The following is a 26,554-nucleotide window of genomic DNA, read 5'->3' on the forward strand; positions in this document are numbered from 1 at the left end:
TTTATTTTTTTGTTAAAAATAAGGATAACAAACTTACTGTACAAAACCCAAAAGTTGAAAAAAAATACCCAAGGCTGAAAAGTTTGACTGGAGTTATATGTGAAACCAGAATGTTTGAAAAATCTTTACAAGCATTGCAAACTCTTGCGAAATCCGTTTGACAGTGGAGGGGATACTGCAACAAGCAACCTCAAAAGTTCTGCACAAAAAAAGACTCAACGTTTATTTTGAATACTTTCAGTAAAGTCCGCATGCATCAAAATTATTAAAGCAGCTGATGCTAGTTTTTAAAAAAAGCAAAATTATGTTATGTTATTAATTAATTATCTATTGATTTCCCAATATAGTTCAATAATGCTCAAGTCATGTTTTGCAGAAATGGATATTTCATGGGTGTCTGTCATTTCTTTACATTCATGTCAAATAAAATGAGAACACTTTGATCTCTGTTATGCTAACTTCTCTCACTCTTTCTGTCTCTTTCTCTCTTTCACACAACAGAGCAAGAAACATGCCAATAAAGTGCGTCTGTTCTACATGCTCCACCCAGAAGATGGAGGACCACCATCCAAAAGACTGAGACCAGACAATCCGGTATTTTCTTAAGCTTCTAAAATAAAACTTTAATTCAGATTATAGACTTCCTTTCTCTTTCTTTCTTTATGTACATTATCTGTACAAATTTTCAATATTACAATATATTGGGGGGAGGGGGGTCCAATGTCAAAATTACATACTGCATCTTTAAACCTATCTGTCAGACATTTAAGTTCACATTGACCTTTTCCCTGGTGATATTCTATAAGATAGGAAAATCATTTATAGATAGCAATGAGATTAAATGGAAAGCAAATAGAGATTTACTGTATATTGACTGGCTCCCAATTGTTTCTCTTGAGAAAGATACCCCAGTAATCTCACCCTCCTCTCAAAAATGTTTCAGTTTCTGCTCAGATTTGCCAAGATACAAAAGTCTGCAATCAAAAGTCGGATATCTCAAAATGAACTTAACTATTTCTCATCAAATTATCTGATCTATGCTATTCATTTTTCACATTAATTGTATAATCTTACTATACATTTAGTTTAATATATACTGTAAATGTCAACTATTTGGAATAATCTATTTTACTTGTTTATAAACCTCAGGAGCCATTTTTGTCTGCAGTGAAATGCTAAATGAGGGCAGTGGAGATTACAGACACTGAGCTTTGATTTTTCTGTTGTTTTCACTCCTCAGAGACAGAATGTTAATGTTCATTTTCCCCAAAAGGTAAATGACTGGCACAGCAGTCATCTAATGTCTTCATGGACTCTGAATTAAGCTATGATTAACACTGAAGCAGATAGACGTCTTGAAGAGGCTATTAACCACTAAATTAAGAGTTTTAGGGCTTTTTATTCTTTCCTGACAGCTCTTAACATACAATAATGATCCCTGTGCGGATTGATGATTTGACACACTGGCTCTTACAGATTGTTTTGACTTGTTTGGAAGTGCTTGAGCTCTTGGAATTGCTTTCAGAAGAATCTAAGGAGTGGAGATGTTAGTTTATAACTTTATGAAACATTCAGCATTGAGAGAAAGCTAACCTCTCAGCTACAATTTTTGTTTGAATCGTAGTTTGTGCTCGTATATAGAGCCCATTTGTGTGGTTGTTTATGAATTATTCTTCTTGGACCAGACAGAGCTTTGCCATGACACTTTCAAGCCCTCTGTTTGAGAGGAGAAAGGCTGACGGGCCACAAATCAAAACCGAACACAGCTGAAGCAAGTACAAACACTAAAGAAACTGATTCCGGATACCATCACTGACATAAACTTTCACATTTTTTTTGTCCACTACACATCTTTACAAGTCAATGCAGATTCCTGTCAATAATAGATGGATTGAAGCAGATCTTTATCACATTTGCTCGTCTATCACTCTGGAATCAGTCAGAGATAATATGTGCCCTGTCAATGCCGTCTCACACAGGAGAGAAAAACAAAAAATCACATTTCTCCTTGAATTTGAGAAGGAAAAAGATCTCCTTTCATATCAACATTTTTCCCCAAGACTGGAACTGAGGACCTAAGCTTCATATTATCAGTTGTTTCCTCAAGACAGAAATGCTTAAATGGTGAGCAAATTGAAACTCTTGATTTATCCTGAGAAAAAGACAGCAGTAATCTCAAATGTCTCCTCTGGAGTTTAAAAAGAGATCTCAATGTCTCAAACTGTGCCCAGACTTACCAACAGTGGCGGTTCTACATTGAATTACACCCAGGGCGAGACCCCCTTCAAGCCACCACCCCCCAATAAAATTCATTTGCGTTCATTTGAAAAACACAGTTAAGAGAATCCAGTTATTTTACTATTGCTTTAATCTAACTTTCAGGGAACCATTAGCTCATCGGTTACTGCCTCAAATTCTATCCATTATGCATTGTTAAACTCAGTGGTGTAAAGTAATGAATTACAAATACTCTCGTTACTGTAATTGAGTAGTTTTTTTTAGGAATTGTACTTTTTTAAGTAGTTTAAAAACAGTGTACTTTTACTTTTACTTGAGTACATTTTAAGTGTTGTATCGGTACTTTTACTGCGCTATTTTCCCTGAACCTGCCGTCGCTACATTTATATTAATATTTATTTTTATAATAAGTCATCATGTGACTCATGCGTGATTCCCGTCAAATCAAATCGCGCGCGGAAAACTTTGCATCAAACCAGCATCAACAGACTTCGAGACACCTGGCGCCAATTTATTTTGTTCACGAAGTGACTTTCGGAGTGGATCTTGAGCATGGAGGAAGTTCATGCATTCGTGTCTTCATATAGGCAAAAATACAGCGCAAGCTGTCACACGTGCTTCAGTGTGTGTGTGTGTGTGTGTGGTAAATTAAACTGCACGTCGGCTGCACCATTCGTTCACACAGAACATGCAGGATTCGAATTTAAATTGTCTTTGTGGTTTAATATTCACACACACACACTATATCGCGATTTGATTTCAAGTGTACTGAACTGCTTTCTATTTATTCCTCAAAAAAATTACAAATTCCGTGACATTTCGCGTTATACAGTAAATTCCTTTTTTATGACTGGATTTTGTCAGCATTTTAGGGGGGGCGGGGGTAGTCCAAAAAAAATGGTTGGGGGAACGCTGTATTTTTAGCAGTCAAAAATAAAACTGTTGGAGAAATATTGAAATAGCCCTGTTTCTTTTTTTCTATGAATCTGTGATAAAAGAGTAAGCTACATTTTCAATTTGCAGGGTACAAGGTGGACTAACATTCATAGCATAATACTCACTACTCACTACTCTTGAGTACTTTTAAAAGGGCTACTTTTTACTCCTACTTTGAGTAGTATTTAGGACAGGTACTTTTACTCTACTCTCACTACATTTTTTGACAAGTAACAGTACTTTTACTTGAGTATGCTTTTTCAGTACTCTTTCCACCACTGGTTAAACTATACTTTTTCACAAAATAGTGTCTTTAAAAGTAAAAGTGGCCGAGAGCTACTTATGTAGTAACACAATACTTAAATCTCTTAAATAATGTCTCATAACTCTCATATTAACAACTATTCAAACTGTTTTAGACCCAAATTTTGTAGGCCTATGTCACCCTTAAATGTCAGAGAAAAGAACAGAATCAGAGATTATTATTTTTTAGAGAAAATTTTACTTTGCATATTATAGGCTACTGTAAAAACACATAATTATAGTTGATTTTAGTTAATCATAACTAGAGATGAAATGGTATGAAAATTTCATTTCATGAATAGTGACCAAAATGATCACGGTTTAACACAGAATCTTGTTAAAAAAGTAGGCCTACTAATACACAATGAAATCAATTCACCAAGTTAATAACATTAAAGATGATGGCCAGATTTTAAAGGAGTGTCTTTTATGTTATCTACTAACATACACGTTCAAATAAAGTTTTGACAAAAAAGGTTTTATAAAAAGATAAACCTCACATAGTTCAGCCTTTAAATCATTTTTATAAAAATAATGATTTAAAAAAAGATAAATTACTGACATTTACAATGCACATTAGCTTATCTTTTATTATGAATAGTCAAATTCGGTCCGATTTTCCCGTGGCGTCTGTCGTTGCACTGCGCTCTCCACAACGACAAAGAAGTTTTAGTAGCTAATGGATTTCCACCACAGAAAAACGCTTGCTGGAGCTCTGCTACAAGATTTATTTACGGAGAAGAGAAAAACACCCACGTGTTTGGGTGCACCCCCATACTGAAAAGTTGAAATTTTTTCATCTCTCTGCCCCTGGAAAAAATGAGCGCGTCGCTTCAATTATGAGCGCGCTTCCCGTGCGTCTACATTTGAAATAACGAACTCGAGCGCGCAAAAGACGCGATATGTGGACGGCCCCTTGGTGAGCTACCTCCAATCAGGAGACCCCCTTGACATAGCTTCTGTGCACGGCACCTTCTCAGCAAGCAGGGGCGCCATTGCCAATAATTGAATTTAAATGATAGAAAAACCGCTTTGCGGCGCAGAGGATTTTTTTTTTTAACTGCTCGTGCCGCCCCCCATGTGACATGAAAAAAACATGCCTAAACGTGCCTAAAACCGCTACTGCTTACCAAGATACCAACGATTACAATAAAAAGTCAGAGATCTCAATATAAACTCAAACATTTTTTATCAAATTCCTTTGATATCAAATGATCTGAGATATGCTATCCAATTGTATAGCTCTAGACTATTATGGTATTATGGTATGTCAATACTTGTCTCATTTAATTCTATTTTTTAGATCATTTAGGGATTTTAAACATTTGAGAAAAAGTTGATATTTACATGAAACTACTGAGAACTCCATTAAGTCTTATGAACTAAGAAAGGCTTTGTTCACACTGAACACAATTCCAACCCCCCATTCCAATTCCAACCCCACCCACCCCAGGGTCAGAAGAGGGGGATGTAGGATCTCGACCACGGGAGGGGATATATCGCTCAAGCGCTGCTGACTTAACCTTCGCGTCTCTGAACTTTTGGACCACTGTCTCAACAGCAGTGCCAAAAAGTCTGAAAGCTTTGTCCTTCTCCTTGAGCCCATAAAGGTTAAGCCATAGATGCCTCTCCATGGCAGCAATCGAGCGGCCCACGGGACAGGCCGCCTTCTTGGTAGCACGGAGGGAAAGGTCTGTCGCACGGCAGAGCTCCAAGATTGCATCTGGAGATAATTCCTTCCCTAGATTGAAGAGGTGTTAGTGAGGACAGCAGGAGATGCTCACCCCGTGGTCTGTGTGGTCCCTAATGCCCCAGTATAGTGACAAGGGCACTATACTGTAACAAGCACCGTCCTTTGGATGAGACGTTAAAGTGAGGTCCTGTCTCTCTGTGGTAATTAAAAATCTTATGGCACTTCTCGTAAAAGAGTAGGGGTGTAACCCCAGTGGCCTGGCAACATTCTCTCCATTGGCCCTTACCAATCATGGCCTCCTAATAATCCCCATCAACTGAATTGGCTCTATCACTTTCTCTCCTCTCCATTTATAGCTTGTGTGTGGTGTGCATACTGGTGTCTTTGTACTGTGGCTGCAGTCGCATCATCCAAGTGGAGGCGGCACACTGGTGGTGGTTAAGGAGAGACCCCTGACATGATTTTAAAAAGCTTTGGGTGTACAGTAGTGCATAGGAAATACGCTATATAAATACCTCATTCATTCAGATCGAGATCCTTTAATAAATCGGCCTGGTAGGCTTGCAAGATCGACATAGTGTGCAAAGCCCCACCAGCCTGACACGCCACCACATAAGCCTTGCCAACAAGCCTAGATGTAGTCTAACACAGCTTCAATGGCAATGCTGGAGCCTTCCATGAGGATGCCATACCAGGAGAGAATCTTTAATCTGGGGCATCCTTATATATCCATTTTCAGCCAGCCTCTTCATGGTTGTAGAAGGGGCTTGAACACGAGCCGAGTATGGCTTTTCTCACGACTTGATCATTTCATTGTGGAGATCGGGGAGAAATGGAATGCTCACTCTAGTGAGACACTTACTTACAGTGTGACCCGCAAGGAATCACTCATCCAGTCTGCCTGGGGCAGATTCTCCTTTTCTGCCGACCATTCTAACTTTAGTTTGGCCGTGTTGCTGGTCATAACGTCAACCAGCTCCACATATGTTGGGCTAAGGGAAGAGACGGGCTCACTCAGCGTATTTCCTCCCAACTCCCATCATATCATGGTTCCACCGAACTAGATCGAGCCAACAACAAGCTCTCTGCCGGATCGGAAGAGCCTCAGAGCGAGGTGGGAGCTGGGAGCCTCGAGTGATGACCAAGCATGTTCCGCTCCTAAACAGACAGCTCATGTGTATCATCTGGTTTTATAAATTTTTCATACAAACAGACAGCTTCCTGAAAACAAAGAAGCTGATGACGTTCTCTCTAAGCACCCTTATATACCCTGCGCACCTGTTATGTCACCTGACTGCAGTAGCCTATAAAAATGGGTGTGTATCACACGTGCGTCAGACCATAGCGTCAACTCCATGACACAGCGACTTTAAATCTTCCAAATGGTGACATTATTTCTAATTTTAAACTTTGTCTCACAATTACCTTTTTTATTTTTTTTTCACTTAGGTGACAACAGGCTCCCATAAGAGAGACATTCCAGCATGTAAAAGCAGAGCCACCCCTGATAATAACACTCAGTCTCATTTTCAGTTACCTCTAAAACTCGCCTTGTTTTCCAGACTCGTTGACTTCATCAGAAGGAAGTGAGTCGCACTGAGGCTGTGGAAAGAGTGTTTGAGTTTCCTTTTTAAAAGTGTCAAGCAGAAGTACAGGAGAATTAGAGGAGAATAACAAAAGAGGAAAGTAGGTCGGTAAGGTGCTCGGAGATATTTAAAAATAAATCTTTCTTTGCTTTAGTGTCTCTCCATCAGGTAGTTAAAGCATGTTAAAGAATGTTGTTTTTTTCTCTCTGTGTTTATGTTTATTTGTCTCCTTCTCTATTGTCCTCCATTTTTCTAAATCTATATTTTTGTATTCCGTTTTTAACAGGCAGAATAAATGTGCTTCTGTGACTTTTCTCCTTCGGGCTCTTATTTTTAGCTCGTTTTCACACCCTTTCCAACGTAACAACAGAGCAATGAGAGAGTGGAGGAGAGAGATAAACAGACTCCTAATTAAATGCTCTTTGTTAACAACAGAACAGGACCTGACACTGCCAGAGCATCACATACACACACACACGCTCACACATATTCACAACTTCACACACCACCACCTTCACACACACACTTTGCTTTTATTATCAAACCTAAAATAGGTCATATGTAAATGCATGCAGACAAATGTGTAGGTGACAAATTGTTGGCAAGGAAGAAAAAGGAATGTTTGAATGAAAACCTGAGAGTAAATATGAAATAGATTTGCATTCGTTTTCTGAAGCAAATGCTATCAGAAAAAAACTAAACATTTCTCTTTAAATCGAACAGGAGTTTTGTGTCTATTCGTCTTTCTCACCTGGGTTGGTTGGTTTATTTTTGGTGTTGCTGACTGCTTACATTTTCCCAGTGTTATTTATTGGATTACACAAGGACGGATGTTTGCCCTGGTTCTGGTATCATAATCATCATAGCAATCCCTATGCACAGGCCCTGTGGATCTGAAAACCATTGAGCACATCCCTGAAAATCAAAGAATCACCGAAAAGTAGGAGGAAACAAACTGACAAAGCCAACTAAAATCTCAAATTCTAACAGTTTCCATCCCTGCTGGGAACCACTGCAACCCTGATGGGTTTTTAAAAGCGTTTCATTTTATTTTTATTCTCTTTATGGTTTTGAAGGACATTATATTGTACTGTTGTCTAAAATATTGTACATATATTGCCTGAGCTCTGACAGTGAACTGCAAAAAGCCTGTTTTAGAACTTGGGAAAACACGTCTGTGAGTTGAGAGAAAGCTACACACTCACCTCTCCTGCAAACAGCAGTCAGAACACACACATTCACTGGCCAGCTCGCTGGAATCAGGTCACAGGCTCAGGGAAACAGAACTAGGCCATGAAGTTTGAATTTATTTGTCCGTTTCCTTTCAGCAGGGAGGTGACAGAGAACACTCAGGTCCTCTAACACACACACACACACACACACACACCACAGCTCTGAGATGACCGCTCTGGTCCAGACGTGTAAAAAAGAGTCTGCTCTTGTGTGCAGTGAGAACATGTTCAAATTTCACTCATATGTGCCAGTTTGTACCACTTTTATGGCGTAACATGACAGCGCATTCAGGCATTGTACAATTCATGAGAACTGCAAGAATAATACTTAGGTAAAATTAACATCTTGATAGATAGAAGTGTCATGTAAGCATATTTAGCTTAGAGGCCTTGGTGGTGTGAGCATAAGTAGATACCAATCATAAGTAGATACCAATCAACAGGTAGAGAATCTGCTAGTGTCTACTATGGTATAAGCGGTCACATTATTTACACGTGAGAGCAAAAATAATTATATATCTACAAATGCTTTTGTACAATGCTTTGGCATAATACAACATTTGGAAAAAATTTGTTTTTAATTTTTTTTATCCATTACGTTCAAAATCCTTGCTAGAAAATACAGTTTAAACTCTGTCTTGGAACATACACCTGGCTTTCAGCTGGTCCAAGCTGGACTACCATGTTCCACGATCCATCTGAAGCTGGCTTGATCATCTGGATGCTGCTTTTGTTTCTGGTCCAAGATGATTCCCATTCAGGGAAGAGTAAGCTGCCATCAATAAATAACATTATAAAATATATTAAAATAGAAAACAGTTATTTATTTATACTTTGCCTGCATGCAGCCGTTCACAATGCAGAGAAAATCTGTTTCTGCTGAGATTATATATATATATATACACACTCACCTAAAGGATTATTAGGAACACCATACTAATACTGTGTTTGACCCCTTTTCACCTTCAGAACTGCCTTAATTCTACGTGGCATTGATTCAACAAGGTGCTGAAAGCATTCTTTAGAAATGTTGGCCCATATTGATAGGATAGCATCTTGCAGTTGATGGAGATTTCCGGGATGCACATCCAGGGCACAAAGCTCCCGTTCCACCACATCCCAAAGATGCTCTATTGGGTTAAGATCTGGTGACTGTGGGGGCCATTTTAGTACAGTGAACTCATTGTCATGTTCATGTCCAATTTGAAATGATTCAAGCTTTGTGACATGGTGCATTATCCTGCTGGAAGTAGCCATCAGAGGATGGGTACATGGTGGCCATAAAGGGATGGACATGGTCAGAAACAATGCATTTAATGTATTCAATGTAGGCCGTGGCATTTAAACGATGCCCAATTGGCACTAAGGGGCCTAAAGTGTGCCAAGAAAACATCCCCCACACCATTACACCACCACCACCAGCCTGCAGTGGTAACAAGGCATGATGGATCCATGTTCTCATTCTGTTTACGCCAAATTCTGACTCTACCATCTGAATGTCTCAACAGAAATCGAGACTCATCAGACCAGGCAACATTTTTCCAGTCTTCAACTGTCCAATTTTGGTGAGCTCTTGCAAATTGTAGCCTCTTTTTCCTATTTGTAGTAGAGATGAGTGGTACCCGGTGGGGTCTTCTGCTGTTGTAGCCCATCCGCCTCAAGGTTGTGCATGTTGTGGCTTCACAAATGCTTTGCTGCATACCTCGGTTGTAACGAGTGGTTATTTCAGTCAAAGTTGCTCTTCTATCAGCTTGAATCAGTCGGCACATTCTCCTCTGACCTCTAGCATCAACAAGGCATTTTCGCCCACAGGACTGCCGCATACTGGATGTTTTTCCCTTTTCACACCATTCTTTGTAAACCCTAGAAATGGTTGTGCGTGAAAATCCCAGTAACTGAGCAGATTGTGAAATACTCAGACCGGCCCGTCTGGCACCAACAACCATGCCACGCTCAAAATTGCTTAAATCACCTTTCTTTCCCATTCTGACATTCAGTTTGGAGTTCAGGAGATTGTCTTGACCAGGACCACACCCCTAAATGCATTGAAGCAAATGCCATGTGATTGGTTGATTAGATAATTGCATTAATGAGAAATTGAACAGGTGTTCCTAATAATCCTTTAGGTGAGTGTATATATATATTATTTAAGAGACAAGTGCAATCAGCACTTACTCAAAAAGAATTATATATATATATATATATATGGCTAGATAATGATGTATACGTATATGGATATATATGGCTGTTCTCACCTTGAAATGCTGATTTTACTCTAATGAATGTGAAAACAGAGCACAGCTGAGCCTGTGTTTGTCATTGCGATTCATCAAATTCAGCCACACTACAACTACATATTGTTTTATGTGACTGAGGGTCTTTTTTTTATTTTTATAATGATATTGTAGGACAGGACCCAGAGGAGCATTGAATAGCTCAGAGGGCTCAAGTTCTCCGTTTTTTTTAAGTGTCTACTGTCTCAGATGTTTCTCCTAAAATCCCTTAGAGAATTAAAAAATAGAAACTAATGAGACATTTGTTGTCATGCAGTAAAAGTAAAGAGCCTCAGTATATGATTAATGTGAAAAGCTTCACTTAGAAAATTTTATCTAGGATTAATTTGATGAGAAATATCATCTAAGAACGTTGAGAACATTTACCTGAGAAACAAAATTTTGTTAGATAATAAGACTAATTGAGTTTTTTTTTAACCCACTGGCATTTTTATATATATATATAAAAAAAAAAAACTTTTGCCAACGGGGTAAGAAAAATAAACTTAATTACAGATACATTCTCTGAAAAAAGACTGAAAAGTCTAATTTTGTAAAGTTAAAGGTAAAATAGTGTTAAGGATGTTTATTATTACCATTTAAAAGTTTGGGGTCTGTAAGATTTTTTTTTTAATTAGTAGGCTACTTTTACTCTGCAAAGATGTATTAAATTGATCAAAAGTGGCACTGTTAGAAAAAAAACTATTTTAAATGCTATTCTTTTGAAGTTTCTATTCATCAAAGAAAAAAAAAGTATTACGGTTTCAATGAAAATATTAAGCAACACAACTGTTTTGTAGGAGAAGTTGCTACTGAAAAAACAGCTTTGCATCAAAATGACATTTTAAAACATTAATTTTTCAATTGTAATAATATTTCACAATATTTTTACTGTACTTTTGATTAAATAAATTCAGCCTTGGTGAACAAAATACTTCACTCAAAAACAGTTTTTTTTTTTTTTAATCTTACTGACCCAACCTTATAGGAACAGTGTACAGTATGTTAGCCTATATTATTACTGGAACATTAGACAAATTCATTGATTGTTATTTTTTTTATATTTTTTTTTCCAGGAGTGCATTAAGAACAAGTCTCGATTACCCTCTTAGCTTTTTATTAGAAACAATTGAGAGGTTAAAGAGTGGCAAACCTGCTGTGGTGGTCAGGTGTCCACTGCTTCAACATGCTGTCAAGAGTTATGTGCGAGTTTTCAAACTTAGTGAACAAGGTGAGGAGGAACAGAGCTGTCAATACCAATAAAGATTCTATCACGGGCACTGAAAGTCAATGAGACGGCTACCTCGAGGGAGTGTGTGTGTGTGTGTGCGTGTGCGTGTGCGTGTGCGTGTGTGTGTGTGTGTGTGTGTGTGTGTGTGTGTGTGTGTGTGTGTGTGTGTGAGAGAGAGAGAGAGAGAGAGAGAGAGAGAGAGAGAGAGAGAGAGAGAGAGAGAGAGAGAGAGAGAGAGAGAGAGAGAGAGAGAGATGTGGATATTCATTTGACTGAATATCCACAGAGAGAAAGAGATGGATCTGGAAAGAGAAACAGACTCTCACCATCACACGTTGCAGTGGAAGTGCAGCTCAGATTTTCCATGACTGCTATTTTACAGACATTTTGCTGATGAAGTGTCCCTACTGAGTGTTGCTTTGCACCTCTATTTAAGTGCAGAAATGTCAGCAGTGACGTTTGAGCAGAATGCGGAGATACAAACCTGGCTTAAGACAACATGATTGAGCCAAAATTTTCTCTGCTCTGCAATGAAAATATGCCAGTTTTATTTTTGTCTGATGTGTGATTGCGATTGAGCAGATGCTATTTGCAGTATCAGCAGCAATACTTTTCTAAAAATGAAAAATCTGTCATTTAGGGCGGCTACTCATCCTCATGTTGCTCCATCCTCTTCTGTTTGCTTTATGGAACATAAAATGAGATGTTTAGTGCAATGTTAAAGGCGCATTCAGTCATTTGCATTCTTTGTCATAAACATTTTTACACACACAAATACTTTTTCATTTTCATCTCTCCCTCACACACGAGTTTCAGATGACTTAGTGTTTAGCACATAAGACCACTTTTATGGTGCTTTTTTTGGTCCTTTTTTTTCTTTTTTCTTTTATTCCTTTTCAGTATTATTGCATTTAAAAGAACAGTGTGGGCTGTTTGCATTTGTACTCCACAGAAGAATGTTATATAGATTTTAAACATTATGAGTGTGAATACAGTCCCGTTCAAAAGTTTGAAGTCAAGATTTTTTAAATCCCTACCAAGGCTAAATTTATTTGATTAAAAAATACAGTAAAAACTGTAATATTTTGAAATTGCATTAAAAATTCAAAATAACTTTTTCAAGAAATAGTTATTATTATCAATGTTGAAATCAGTTGTGCTGCTTAATATTTTTGGGATTTCTTTTTTGATGAAAAGAATGTTCAAAAGACCCGTTTTTATTTGAAATGGAAATCTTTTGTAACATTATTAATGTCTTTACTGTCATTTTGGATCAATATAACGTGTCCTTGCTGAATAAAATTTATATTTTTATAAAAAAAAAAAAAAAACTTTTTTTGTTTTTTTACTAATACCACACTTTTGAAACGGTGTATATGATTAGATTTTTAATTTTTGACTGAACTATTACTTTAAGAAGTATGTTTAACTCACGAATCATCAAATGAACCTGTCAACCTGATATACAGTATTTTCCCTGACACACTCATCTTAAACATCACTCATTGTTTTAGACTCACCCTCCATGTGGCTTCTCTCATACTTCCCTCACAGGTTTTCCATTTCTTATTCCCTGTGATATCAATCTGGAAAGATCTCTCACACAGACAACACCATATTCCGTGTTATAACAGCCAACAGTCAGCCCAGTCTTAAGGTTTTTTCCTGCTCTCTTCACTGAGATTATGATTCTAATTATGTTCAGCAGCTATTGATTTTATCTTGCTGGAACTGAGGCTCTTGAGCTTCAGATATATATAGAAGCATGTTTATATATATATATATATATATATATATATATATATATATATATATATATATATATATATATATATATATATATATTACAGACAGATATGCCTTTTTCTCTGTAGACTCAGGATGACACTTTTTGCGCACACAATGTCCAAATGTGGATACTGTGTTGATAACGGTGTCATTTTAACCACATCTCAAATTATGTGTCGTGTTTAATAACATTTTGTGGTGGTAATGATGCAGAACTCGATTTAACTAAATGCACCATGTTCCTGGATCATTGTTGATCCTGGAACAACGTTCCAATCAACTAATCAGATTTGAGTTTACAGTTTATGTCAAGTTTAGGCTTACAGCAGGGTTGGGTGCTTCTATATCAGTCTGTAGAGGAATTTACAGTTAAGACCTGAGGACCAGGTATGGTGAATGAAGACCAGGAGTCAATACAATTACTTAATACAATTATACTCTTAACACAGGTCACTAAACTACTGTAGGATTACAAATTTATTTAAATGTTTAATTTAGGTTCCAATACAATATTATATCAACTGAGGAAGTTTATTAGTGTGAATTTTGTAACTAAGGTAAATTATGTCACAAACCTGCCTGTTCCTGTCTGTCCCGATCTTTCTATTGCAAGTTAAATTGATACAACCACCTTTTGTTTTAAATGGTTCTTTGAGTTCCTGTCTCAGCGTTTGGAGACTATCACCTTTTGTCATTGAATAGTCCGGCTGATTAGATTAGTTTCTATGCATTCGAATCACCTTTTGTTTTAAATGGTTCTGGGAGCCCCTGGCTCAGTTTTTCAATAGTTATGCTGATTGGATTAGGCACTCTCAGTCTAGGGCAGGTTTCTAAACCTGTATACTTAATTTACATGTTTTGTTCAAGAGTCCCCTCCTCTATGTAATTAATCCCACCCCCTTGAAATGTACATAAACTACAATGTAAAATTCCATTAGTTAGACTAGACTAGATTGGAACTACATCTACCTACAGCTCGTTTCTCAATAAAGAATCCTGCTGAAAGATATCCCAACGTCTCCTGGTCTTCGCTTCTGAGTTTCCTACACTTGAGAAGAAAAAGGTTTTCAACACTACATTACTTCAGGTTGAATGATTATGATTGGTTAAGACATAGATAAACTTAGGAAATCTACACAAATGGACATATAGTTCAAAGCACATCTCTATTGATTATCCGGATGACAGTGGTCCTGGTTTAGGCTCAAAATGACCATCTGCAGTCACATTTCTAGGCATCAGTTTGTCTAAAAGATGGTCATTTCATCTCCCCTGAGTGTCATTTGTTCACCTCACGGAACCCTGGACCTGTAAAAAAAAAGGATACTGACACACACACAGATACACAACTTCCTCCAGGTTGGAGTTGGTCGAGCTCTAACTCTGATCAAAAAACTTTCCCAAACATACTGATGAGATGTAGCCTACTTTCTCTCAGTAAGATGTTAAGACAATATTCATTATTATTATCTAGTGATTTAAGATGAAAAGTAAAGTAAATGTTTTAACTGTGAATTGGTCACGTAGTAGTCAGGCCAGAGTGACCCTAGTAACCTAGGCTGTCATGGTTAGCTAGAAGAGTAAATATATGTTTTAACATGTGTTGGGTGCTTCTCTCAAAATCAAGGAGAGATTCCATGTTCCAGTGAGAAGACATGTAATTGTGTAACTACTTAAATCTCATAAACTTAAAGAAGTCTGTAACGATGTTAAAGGATCAGGGAAGGAAGAGGTGGGAACCGGCGTGGAACAGACGTGAACATAATACTTTACATAACATAAACACGACTGCCACACAAACAAACAAAACACAATATAAAATAATCCAGGGCTGGTCCTTTCTCATCCTTCACTGTCATCACTCATCCTTTTATCCTTCTGGGGCTCCTCTGTAAAAACTCAAGGCTGGTGTGGCGCGCGATTGCAAATGAGAGTTAACTGCGCGCTACACCGGCCTTGCTCCGTTCCCATGGCTCTCTAGTCCATCCCCCCCTCGGCAAATCACTCCAGCCCACCATCTCGAGCATCAATGGCGGTAAAATCTGTTCAACTTAATGGTTCCGCGGATTTCCCACAGCGGCAAGGACTCTTTGACAGCGTGTTCCTCCTTCCTCCCGCGTTTTCGGCACCAATGTAATGATGTTAAAGGATCAGGGAAGGAGGAGGAGGGATTCGAACATCTACTTGTTTTAGAGGGAATCGAACGTTCAACATAATACTTTAATCATAAAATAAAGGGAAAGTAAAGACGACTTTCGACCCCTCACAGACGACTGCCACAAAAACATGAACAGAACACAACGTAAAACTCTCTCATCCTTCACTGCCATCACTCCTCCTTTTATCCTTCCAGAGCTCCTCTGTGAGAAAATCGAGGCTCATTAGCAATCGCGCCACCGGCCTCGCTCTGTTCCCACGGCTCTCGGCCCCGCTTGCTTGCCAAAAATTCATTCAAATCATTTAATATTTAGAAATATAAATATTGATTAATAACTTGTTTTAGACTAATGTGGGGTCTAATACGCCACACCTGGACTAACAAGTGAGGTCTCTACGGAAGGTGACAGTGATGCATGTTCAACTGTCGGGTTAATATTGGATAAAACAGACGATATATTTTCCCTCCAAGGACTTAACTGGAACATAATATCCTACAGAGCACGCAGTGCATTATTGACCTTCAGAACCTTAGACATAGTTGTCTTTTCATGTCTTATCATAAATCTTGGCTAATTTGATTGCATGAGCAAATAAATTGATTAAAAAAACAAGTACATATTTATTATCTGTAAGCCGGCTAATTGAGCAAACACTGTTACTGCATTACTGACATGGGTCAGACCCTCAGTCACCTCTCAGATACCAAATACAAACATTGGGTCTCATTCATGAAACACGAGCAGAACGAATTTATCTGTAAATCGTGGGTAAAGTGGTTCTGGCGTAAATTTTCGGATTCATTAAAATGTTCATATTTTCCAAATGTTAGTTGGTACACAAGAAATCTACACCTGCTCCCAGCCACGCGTAAATAGTGCACTTAACACCCGAACGTTTTGCTCATTAATAAGGCTGCATTTTAATTCACCTTAATCGGGTAGCTACATATTTGCACAGCATTTTGAAAAAAATATTATATATAGTAATTACATACGGTTTTTCTTATCATGAGAGCCAGTAATAGCATCTGCGGTGGTGATCCTTCTCCTGTTTGAATACTATTTTTCCGAAGTGAACTAATTCGTTTTTTTGCTCTCAAGCTTAATGTCGAACCATTTTCTTCTCACTTCTGGGAATGTTCGATTAATAGATAACAGATGAAACTCCATTAACTGCATCTGTAATATGCTGCCAAGCTTCCTTTTTTTAGGACCCGATACGCCACTATGTACGCTTGAAAATAAAATGTGGCATTTTGAATGAACTTCTGATAATAAAACCTCAATTTCTGCATCTGAGAATTTTTTTTTCATTCGCATTCATGTCATAATATGATGCCCATATATAGTTGTCAGTCGGATTTAATGGGCGGGATTTATGGTAATTGAGAAGGAACGTGCACGCGCATGCCATTTACGACTGATTGGAATTCATTAACACACACACACACATTTAACTATCACATCTGACGTTTACGAAGTATTTGTGAATCAGGAGAAGAATTTTCGGGAAGGTCTCTTTACGCGCAAATCACTCGCATATTTACTCGTATATTTACGAATGTTTCATGAATGAGACCCATTGCCTGTAACATAAATACCAGGATATATACACTTTTTTTTTGTTGAAAAAAAATATGATTTCCAATTCATTATAGAATACAAAAAAAACTATTGTAAATCCCCTCCTTTCAAGTGTTATTTACCTATTATTTCCCTCTGATTTTAGGGATAACATATGGGCGAGGTTAGGTTTAGGGATATGGACATGGTTAGTATAAAATCTTTGGACTAGAATGTTGTTCCAGGATCAACAAAATATGTTGACCCAGGAACGCATCTAACTCGGCAAAATCAGGATGTGCGGGAAGGATGATAGAAATGACAATTGCATGCATACATACATTTTTTTGTTATTATTATTATTATTAACAACAGCAAGTACTACTAATTTACGTTTTTATTTATTTATGTATTTATTTATTTGTTGTATTTAGACATATCTAAAAAATTTATTTGAAAGTTGTTTTTCTCTTATGTTGGTCTACAAAGGCAAAATCTTTCCAAGTACCTCACATGCAACCTGCTAAAATATCTCCTGAGGTCCACATTCCCCTGTCTGGGAATCACTGATCTGAGAATTCTCTAAAGGAGTGTTTGGTGTGCTCATTCCAGTAACTGACTTTGTTGTGTTTATAAGAGACGATAAGCTGGATTGTTACTTTGAAAGGCAGGTCAGTGAACTAGGACAGTTCTTGGCTTCTTTTTTCGCCTGATTTACTTAAAGCTGACCTGTTTCCTGCTGGACTGAATCTGGACCTGACTCACAGCGGGGGGTTGGGAGAATGCCAAGGGCCCCGTCTGTGCTAGAATTGATAGTGGCCCCATAATCCACAGTCCAGTCTCCAGAGACGAGAAGGACAGTTCAAGCCACTGGCAGCAGCTCACAGCAAACACAATGTGGCTGTAATCATACTGTGCTCGTCTGTGCTGCTGTCTGGGCTCATTTTTACTGGCATATGAATATTCAAAACATCTTCTGGCGGTTAGATCAGTGATCAGTTGATCTGATCAGTTGTTGATGGCCAAAGAACACTGGCTGAATATTTTATTTGTTTTTATTCATCTGTAAAAAAAAAAAAAAATTGTATTTTAGCACTTCTCACATTACTGCCTCCCCATACACAATCATTTTATTCTTTATTTGCTAAAGGAGTAAATCAAAATGTATATGTGAGAAATACCTGGAGCAATAATTATGTTGGACATTTTTACTAATGTAATGTCTGATCTCAGGATAGCTGTTATTTGTTTATTTTTATTTAGTTAGTAATGGAATACTAGACACTATGGCTGAGGAATATTAGGAATTGATAATGTATGTATGTACATTTATATAACATGATGCAAAAAAAGCTAGGGGGTGAAATACATATATGTTGCCCACTAGATCTTATTGAATCAGTAAATGCTTGCACCTTTTGTTATAGTGGTGTATCTGGTTGGTATAGTTGAGTACATCTTTATCATACTTTATCATCAATTTGTCATAAATGCATCAGATGCGTTAATGAATTTCCACCTTGGAAACTATGCATTTTCTATATGTCCTGAATTTCTGTTTTTTTTTTTTTTAGGACAGTGCAGAGACTGAGGTGGACAGAAATAAATGCTGTACGCTCTGTAACATGTTCTTCACATCTGCCATCGTGGCTCAGTCGCACTACCAGGGCAAAACGCATGCTAAGAGAGTACGCTTGGTGCTGGGGGAGGTGCCAAGTCTGCCCACACCCACAGGTAAGATAAGCTCAACTAAATAGCCATTTAATCTTGTTTTTTGTTACTTCATAAAAACGTGCAAAAAATATATTTTTCTTTAAAAAATACTCTTTTTTTTGTTTCCCCCCCCCCCCCCCACTTTTACTAATGGCAGAGTAGAGACACTGTACAGTAGTGGATTAGATACCCAGAGGTGTGCTCAGACAGTTATGAATCAGAGCTGTAGGAACATAGTGACTGGTTCATGTTTGAAGCCCAGAGTGCGAAACTCAACCTAGAGTTCAGTTCTGCTATGTTAAAGCCCTCCGGCCCAGCTGTGTGTGCAGTGGTAATGAAGCTTTACACAAGCTCCAGTGAGCGTCCTAGAACACTGCATGGATCCACAGACACAAAGACATCTAGAAACATAATATTGCACTGTTGAGTATTGTAGAGTAGCTAAGTCTAGAGTCTGTTAAATGTGCAAAACTGTGATAAGGATGCAGTAAGCAACCAATCACTAAGTGCATGTTTTGTTTCCTTTAGTTCCCATATCATTCTAATATGCTGATTTGGTGCTTAACATTTCTTAGTATTTCCAATGTTAAAAAACAGATAATGTCAATGCCTATATTTTTAAATGACCCCAAACGGTAGTGTGTTTTACAGACTTTGATGATATTCAGTATTTGTCTTGATCATTTTTGTATTTTCTCTGAAAAATACAGTAAAATTTATGGAAAAGAATAAGCAATGCTTTTAAAACATGTATATTAAAAAGTAAAAAAGGTCGGGGTTCATTTTATTTTGATGGTCCCTTTAACACATTTTGTTGACTATTAGTAATGTTGCACCTACATGTCTAATAACTCTCATTAGAGTGTTAGTAGAGTATTAGTAGATTGGTAGGGTTAGGGTTAGTAAAAGTTGACATATACTTGCAAAGTTACTTTATAGTCAGTAGAATGTCTGTTGGGGGACCATAACAATAAAGAGTTAGCAGATAGTCAGTAGAATGTCTGTTGGGGGACCATAACAATAAAGAGTTAGCAGATATTAAAGGGATAGTTCACTTTGAAATTATTTTTTGGTATGTTTTAGCTTACCTCAGGGGCATGCGCTTGCCGGAAAAGACCGAAGCGCCCGCGCCCTCAGATCACTTGGACGTGGCTGTGTTTACAAGAGGCAAAAACGATATTCCGCTCGTTTCGTGTCTTAGGCCATCATGTGTACTTACATTTACGAGTCATTAAATCATGTTTAATTTGGACTTCTCTGTGCATGCTCTTTGAGGAAGCATAGACCTGCATTATATGACTGACAGACAAGAACGGTTTGACCTAAAAATATCAAAATTGAAACTACTGCGGAAACAAAGACACCTACATCTTGGATGCCCTTGAGGTAAGCTAAAACATACCAAAAAATAATTTCAAAGTGAACTATCCCTTTAAGCAGACATTCTACCAATAATCTACTGAGAGTTAGTTGACATGTTGTGTAAAATTTGCTTATAGTCAACAGAATGTTCAAAAGGGACCATCAAAATAAAGTGTGACCGCGACTCCTGTCTAAAGTTAAGTAATTGCTTTCTTTTAAAAACTTTGAGAAAGTGATTCATGCTTTTATTACTTCTAAACTTGACTACTGTAACTCACTTTATTCTGGGATTAGTCAAACAGCTTTGTCCCGATTACAATTGGTTCAAAATACGGCAGCTAGACTTCTGACGGGGGTCAATATACGGGATCATATTACTCCGGTTTTACGATCCTTACACTGATTGCCTGTGCGATACAGAGTAGATTTAAAATTTGTATTTATTGTTTACAAATCACTAAATGGTATGGCTCCTTCATTTATCTCTGATTTATTGATTGAGCACCATGTAACTAGATCTCTCCGGTCTTCTAACCAGAGACTCTTGTCGAGCCCCAAGACTCTGTAATGATTTCCCCATTTCTATTTGAATGGCTTCTTCTGTGTCTATTTTTAAGTCTAAGTTAAAAACCTATCTGTTCGATAAGGCTTTTAATTCTGGTTGAAGAACTCTTGTCCTTGTCTTATGTTTGCCACATGTTTATTATGTAATAAATAATATTAACTACTTTGTATCTGTATCTTTGTGTTGGTGTTTTTTAGTCATTTTGTTGTAAAGCACATTGGTTAAATCTGGTTGTAGGAAATAGTGCTATATAAATTAAATTGCCATTGCCACTAGTAAAAAATCCTTGCATAAGGCTGAAATAGTCTAAAACGTTTTGGGTTACTTGACTGTAACCCTGTTCCCTGAAAAAGTTCCCTCAAAAGCTTCTATATATGCTGCGTTGCTCAGCGCTGTGGGAACAAAAATACCAATGCTGCCACACAGGAGGTGTGTGGACGTCTCAAGGTTGTGTAGTGTGGGCTTACAAGCACGCAAAATGTCTCAGACATGAGCTTGGGATGTTGACTCAAAGACGTGTGAGCCTGGAGTCACATGACCATCTTAACTATAAAATCTGATGAATGTATGCAAAGAGGATGAGCCTGGATCTTTTCCTTGTTTCAAGGGGGCGCTTTTTGCCAAAGCTTTGGAGGAAGCGAACCCCCTGGTAGAATGAGAGAGAATTCAGAGAGAAGGAGAGGAGACATTGCGCTGTCCCTTGAGAGGCAAAGAGGTCACCTTTTCTTCGTAAAATCTTTCCCATATCTGCTCCCAAGAGTGTAAATCGTCCTAAGGGACAGGACTTTGTCCTAAACCTGTAGCAGAGCCTGCTGCGCTAGCCTGTTCAGACGTCACGAACACAGTCCGCCTACCGATTTATGTAGGTGACTACCTTAGTGTTGTCCACCCGCACCAGGACACGGTAGCCCCTTAACTTTTGGAGGAAGTACTTCAGGGCCAGAAATACAGCCATCAAATCGGCAATTGATTTGCCAATCGAGATGATAACTTCTCCAGATACCTTGGGCTGAAACGCCATCTAAGTCCCCTCCCCAGTCTGTACAGGAAGTGTCTGTCGTTGGCATTTTGCGATGACAACATGCAACTAGAGTGGGACCCAAGAGGAACCGGGTTCTAAGCCACATAGAAAAGAAAAGGGAATGGAGCTCGCAGTGCGTAACCCTTGCCATAAAATTGGATTTTAAAAAGTGCACAAAGCATTCAGCGCGTGCACTTACCATAAACATAGATTTTAGAAAGGGCACAAAGCATTCAGCACGTAATTCAAAATGTAATTCAAAATGTGGATGCCCTGGAGTTGCAACAGAGCCAGAGTTGCATCCATGCATTCTGTGTATGTGTGGGGTGACAAGGCTAGGTCGAATGGAAGAACCCAATGATGGTAAGCTTTGCCCCCGAAAGCGAACCTCAGAAAGTTCCTGTGTTGTGGCAGAATTTCCATATAAATGATTGTGTTGGAATTGCGACAAAATTATCTCGATCGTTAGCATCTTTAAACTTTATGCTCTGAAAGAATCGTTCAGACCGCGTAGATCTAAAATCGGACGCAACCCCCCAACTTTGTTTTTCCTTTTTTTTTTTGAGGAACCAGAAAGTACTGACTGTGGTAGCCTGACTCTCTATCTGGGAGGGGAACACGTTCTATTTGCCCCTTTGCCCAGAAGGGATTGCAGCTCTTGTGACAGCAAATGCACCTGCTCCGGTTCATGGTAGTGGAGAACACGCCGTTGCACTGTCCTCCACCTAAACTAAAGAGGCGCTGGGGCGCGTTTTGGAGTCAGGCAAGAGGACATTATGATCTGGAGAGAGAGTAAGCAATAGGGACGGACCCATCTCTCACTCCTCAGCCAGATTGACTCGCTAAACTCATGATCCCATTGTGGGTACTAGCCCTTGGAAGCAAGCTAGACGAGCGCGAAGTACTTAACAGTGAACATTTTACAGTGCTCATGATTGCCATGCTTCAACACAAGGACAACATGCTCTACCTCCAAACACACAAAGCAAAACTGATGTGTATTGTAGTCAGGCATGGGCCATGAACAAGGAGGCACACATGGCTGACTTTGCATGATGCTCTTTTTCTCTTTCTCTTTCACACACTCAGTAAAATTTCTGCACACCTCTGACGAGTGTGCATACCAATGACGTCATAGTTAGAGGTTATCTAAGTTCAAGTTCATTGGTGTGTTTGCACACATGCTTTACAACCGGGCACACACAATACCCATAGCGATGAGCAGCTCAGCATAATGAGAATCTTTTGAAAGGGAACAGCATTTGTAAGGATTTCAGCTGAATTAATTGCATAAGTTTAATACTTCGTGATTGGCGTTTAGATCAGAGCATTAATCAGAATGTCTGAGAAATATCAATACATTTTGCTGTATATAAGTCTGCCAAACACATGATGTTTATGTCTCTGGTGATATTTACAATCCTAACAAATGGTTTCATCTATGCTCAGTGTAAATGAATAATTCAGAACTTGTTTACAAATGACTGGACATAATGTGATGTATAGCAGTTCTAACAGTATAATTGGATTTCTTTTTTCCAGTAAAGGTTTTTTAATTTATTTTTTTAATGTAGAGCCAGTGTTTGAAGTGATGAAGACATGAGTACAGGCTCATGTATCTGAGGCATAACTGATCAGAAGTTAAGCAGTTAGTGTGTTATCCTTCATGTGCTGCAGAAACAGTCAGTCAGGTTGCAGAGGTCTTTTATCTATATTCTTGCTTGAAGCACAATACTGCCTGAGAATAAGTTCATGAAACTGCCAGAGGCAGCAGTGAATATATGTGGTCAATGTCATGTATAGGCTAACTCGAAAATAATATTGAGCTTAAATGGTAAATAAAAAGAAAGAGCAAGCTGTTCTACTGATGCATCTATATAAGCCCATTGATCCATGCACATACCTACCTAACTAACCTTCAGCCCACTCAACCACCGACCTACCCCACCTACCCAGTGTAAACATGGCATAACTGTAGGTTGCTTATGATTGCCAAGCAATATCACAACATTCAACTGATCACAAGTGTGCGCATATCAACTAATTTTTAATGGATTTAAACGTGGCTCGAATCAAACACATACTATTTAGATTTTTATAAACTCAGGTGACAATGTATAACTTTTAGCCATACATTTAAAAAATGAAGTGCCTAAGGGGCTGTTTACATGACACCGTTGAACTAAAAACGGAAAATTTTATGCGTTTTGGCTGTTAATTTACACGACAAAGGCGTTTTGGGGGCCTGAAAACGTGTTTCAAAGTGCACATTTTTGACAAAGATACCGTTATCCTCTCCGACACGTAGATTTCAAGAGTTCACACTGTAGTGCATTAGGCTTGCTACGGTAGTCGGTGTTACCGGTGTTACACGGTGTTCAGGCGCAACACCGGTTTCATCACTTGTCCACCGCGACACCGCAAAAAAAAAATATATATATATACAGGTCCTTCTCAAAAAATTAGCATATTGTGATAAAGTTCATTATTTTCCATAATGTAATGATAAAAATGAAACTTTCATATATTTTTGATTCATTGCACACCAACTGAAATATTTCAGGTCTTTTATTGTTTTAATACTGATGATTTTGGCATACAGCTAATGAAAACCCAAAATTCCTGTCTCAAAAAATTAGCATATTTCATCCGACCAATAAAAGAAGTGTTTTTAATACAAAAAAAAAAAGTCATCCTTCAAATAATTGTGTTCAGTTATGCACTCAATAGTCAATACTTGGTCGGGAATCCTTTTGCAGAAATGACTGCTTCAATGCGGCGTGGCATGGAGGCAATCAGCCTGTGGCACTGCTGAGGTGTTATGGAGGCCCAGGATGCTTCGATAGCGGCCTTAAGCTCATCCAGAGTGTTGGGTCTTGCGTCTCTCAACTTTCTCTTCACAATATCCCACAGATTCTCTATGGGGTTCAGGTCAGGAGAGTTGGCAGGCCAATTGAGCACAGTAATACCATGGTCAGTAAACCATTTACCAGTGGTTTTGGCACTGTGAGCAGGTGCCAGGTCGTGCTGAAAAATGAAATCATCTCCATAAAGCTTTTCAGCAGATGGAAGCATGAAGTGCTCCAAAATCTCCTGATAGCTAGCTGCATTGACCCTGCCCTTGATAAAACACAGAGCACCAACACCAGCAGCTGACATGGCACCCCAGACCATCACTGACTGTGGGTACTTGACACTGGACTTCAGGCATTTTGGCATTTCCTTCTCCCAAGTCTTCCTCCAGACTCTGGCACCTTGATTTCCGAATGACCAGGGCCGTATTAAGACAGTGTGGTGCCCCTGGGCACTATTCCACAAAAGGCCCCCTATATTCAAATATCTCAATTTAAAATGTACATCAATTAATTGACAGCGTCAATTCACGTTTGCCCCAAAAATTATGATAAATCTATCAGGTTTCTTACCTTTACAGGCATGAAAACGGATCAGGGGTGAAAAAGGTGAGAAGGTTATTACCCCTCTAGGGGGGTCCGGGGGTATGCCCCCCCGTAAGAAAATTTTAAATATTCCATATTTTAAAGCATCAATCTGATGCATTTTGAGATGCATTTTTTTGCCAACCTGGGGAGAGTTGGAGAAACTTAACTTCAGCCATGAGTCAAAAATATTATGGCCTCCGTAGCGTTAGCTAATCATTTTCCACCAGAGCTTTAGCTAGCTGGCTAATGTTGCGTTCTCTCCTGCTGTGTTCAACTCAATTCATCAAGCTGTAGCTAACGTTAGCTAAGCCTATGTCAACAGAGCTCCTGGGTAACTTAGATATAGCCTACCAGAAAATATTAGGGATGTCCCGATACCATTTTTTCTGAACCGATCCGATACCAAAAATTCTGTTGACCGATACCGATACCAGCGCAGTTTTTTTTTTAATCAAGTAGAATTTCTATAACTATGTGTGTTGAACTGATAATCACTATTTTGTGTTAAACACAATCTACAGTATAAAGAAAAACAACAAATCAAAAAAATGATCATATAACCTATGACAAAAATTAAATTCTATTATAAACTAGATTAGTGGGTAACTCAGCAGTAATATTTAGTCTAGAAAAATCACAAGTGCACAATAATTGTATAAAATCTGAACATTTAGTGAAAAAAAAAAAACAACATTTTTTAGTGGGGAACAAATAAGAGACTATAAGTGTAGCACTAAATCTGGTAAAACGTTTTCATGTATTATGTTTAGCAGAACTGCTTTTTCCTTGATTTTTGCGCAAGCAAAGGTGTCAACTACATCACCGAAGTCCATTTCTTTGTTCCAGTCTCCACAGTTCGCTCCGGCTTCGTCAGACTCAGCGGTGCTAGTGATCGCAATTCCTGTGATGTTCTCACAAAAAAAAACTTTCGATCCCTGGAACATTTTGAATTGTAGCTAAACGTCTAGCGTCCTTGTCTTTCTTTAACTTTCTTTTTGCAAAACCACTCAATTGACGTCAGTCCATTTTTAATTTAGATTCATTTTCTGTAGCCGTTAAAAAAATGACACATTTGCGCATACTTGTTGTGGACCAACTCAACTCTGACAGATTGGGGAGGTCTGTAGCCGTTAAAAAAATGACACATTTGCGCGTACTTGTTGTGGACCAACTCAACTCTGACAGATTGGGGAGGGGGAGTGATAATGGTCATGTAATCTTTATTTATTTATAATTTATTATTATTATTATTGTTAAATTAGTGTTCATAAACTAGTTATGTATGGTCTTTCGAGAATTAATAATATAACAATTTACGAAAAATATTTTTAAAGCTTGTGTCATGTGGTGCCCCCCTAGTGGTTGTGAATGGTTGGTGCCCCTGGGCACTGGCCCAAGTGCCCTTATGGATAATCCGGCTCTGCGAATGACATGCAAAACTGAGCAACAGT

General features: G+C 38.4%; 1 protein-coding gene across 1 annotated transcript in view; it reads left to right on the top strand.

The window, feature by feature from the left end:
* Positions 1-26,554, top strand: part of zgc:171482 (zinc finger protein) — a 146,698-nt gene that overhangs the window by 42,994 nt on the left and 77,150 nt on the right. The window contains exons 3-4 of the mRNA XM_056272456.1: positions 502-594; positions 18,577-18,736. Coding sequence (XP_056128431.1) covers positions 502-594; positions 18,577-18,736 — 253 coding nt within the window. The remainder of the gene's footprint in view (positions 1-501; positions 595-18,576; positions 18,737-26,554) is intronic.

The sequence above is a fragment of the Rhinichthys klamathensis genome, unplaced genomic scaffold (assembly GCF_029890125.1).
Source record: "Rhinichthys klamathensis goyatoka isolate OS25496 unplaced genomic scaffold, OSU_Roscu_1.1 h1tg000338l_1, whole genome shotgun sequence".
Classification (NCBI taxonomy): Eukaryota; Metazoa; Chordata; class Actinopteri; order Cypriniformes; family Leuciscidae; genus Rhinichthys; species Rhinichthys klamathensis.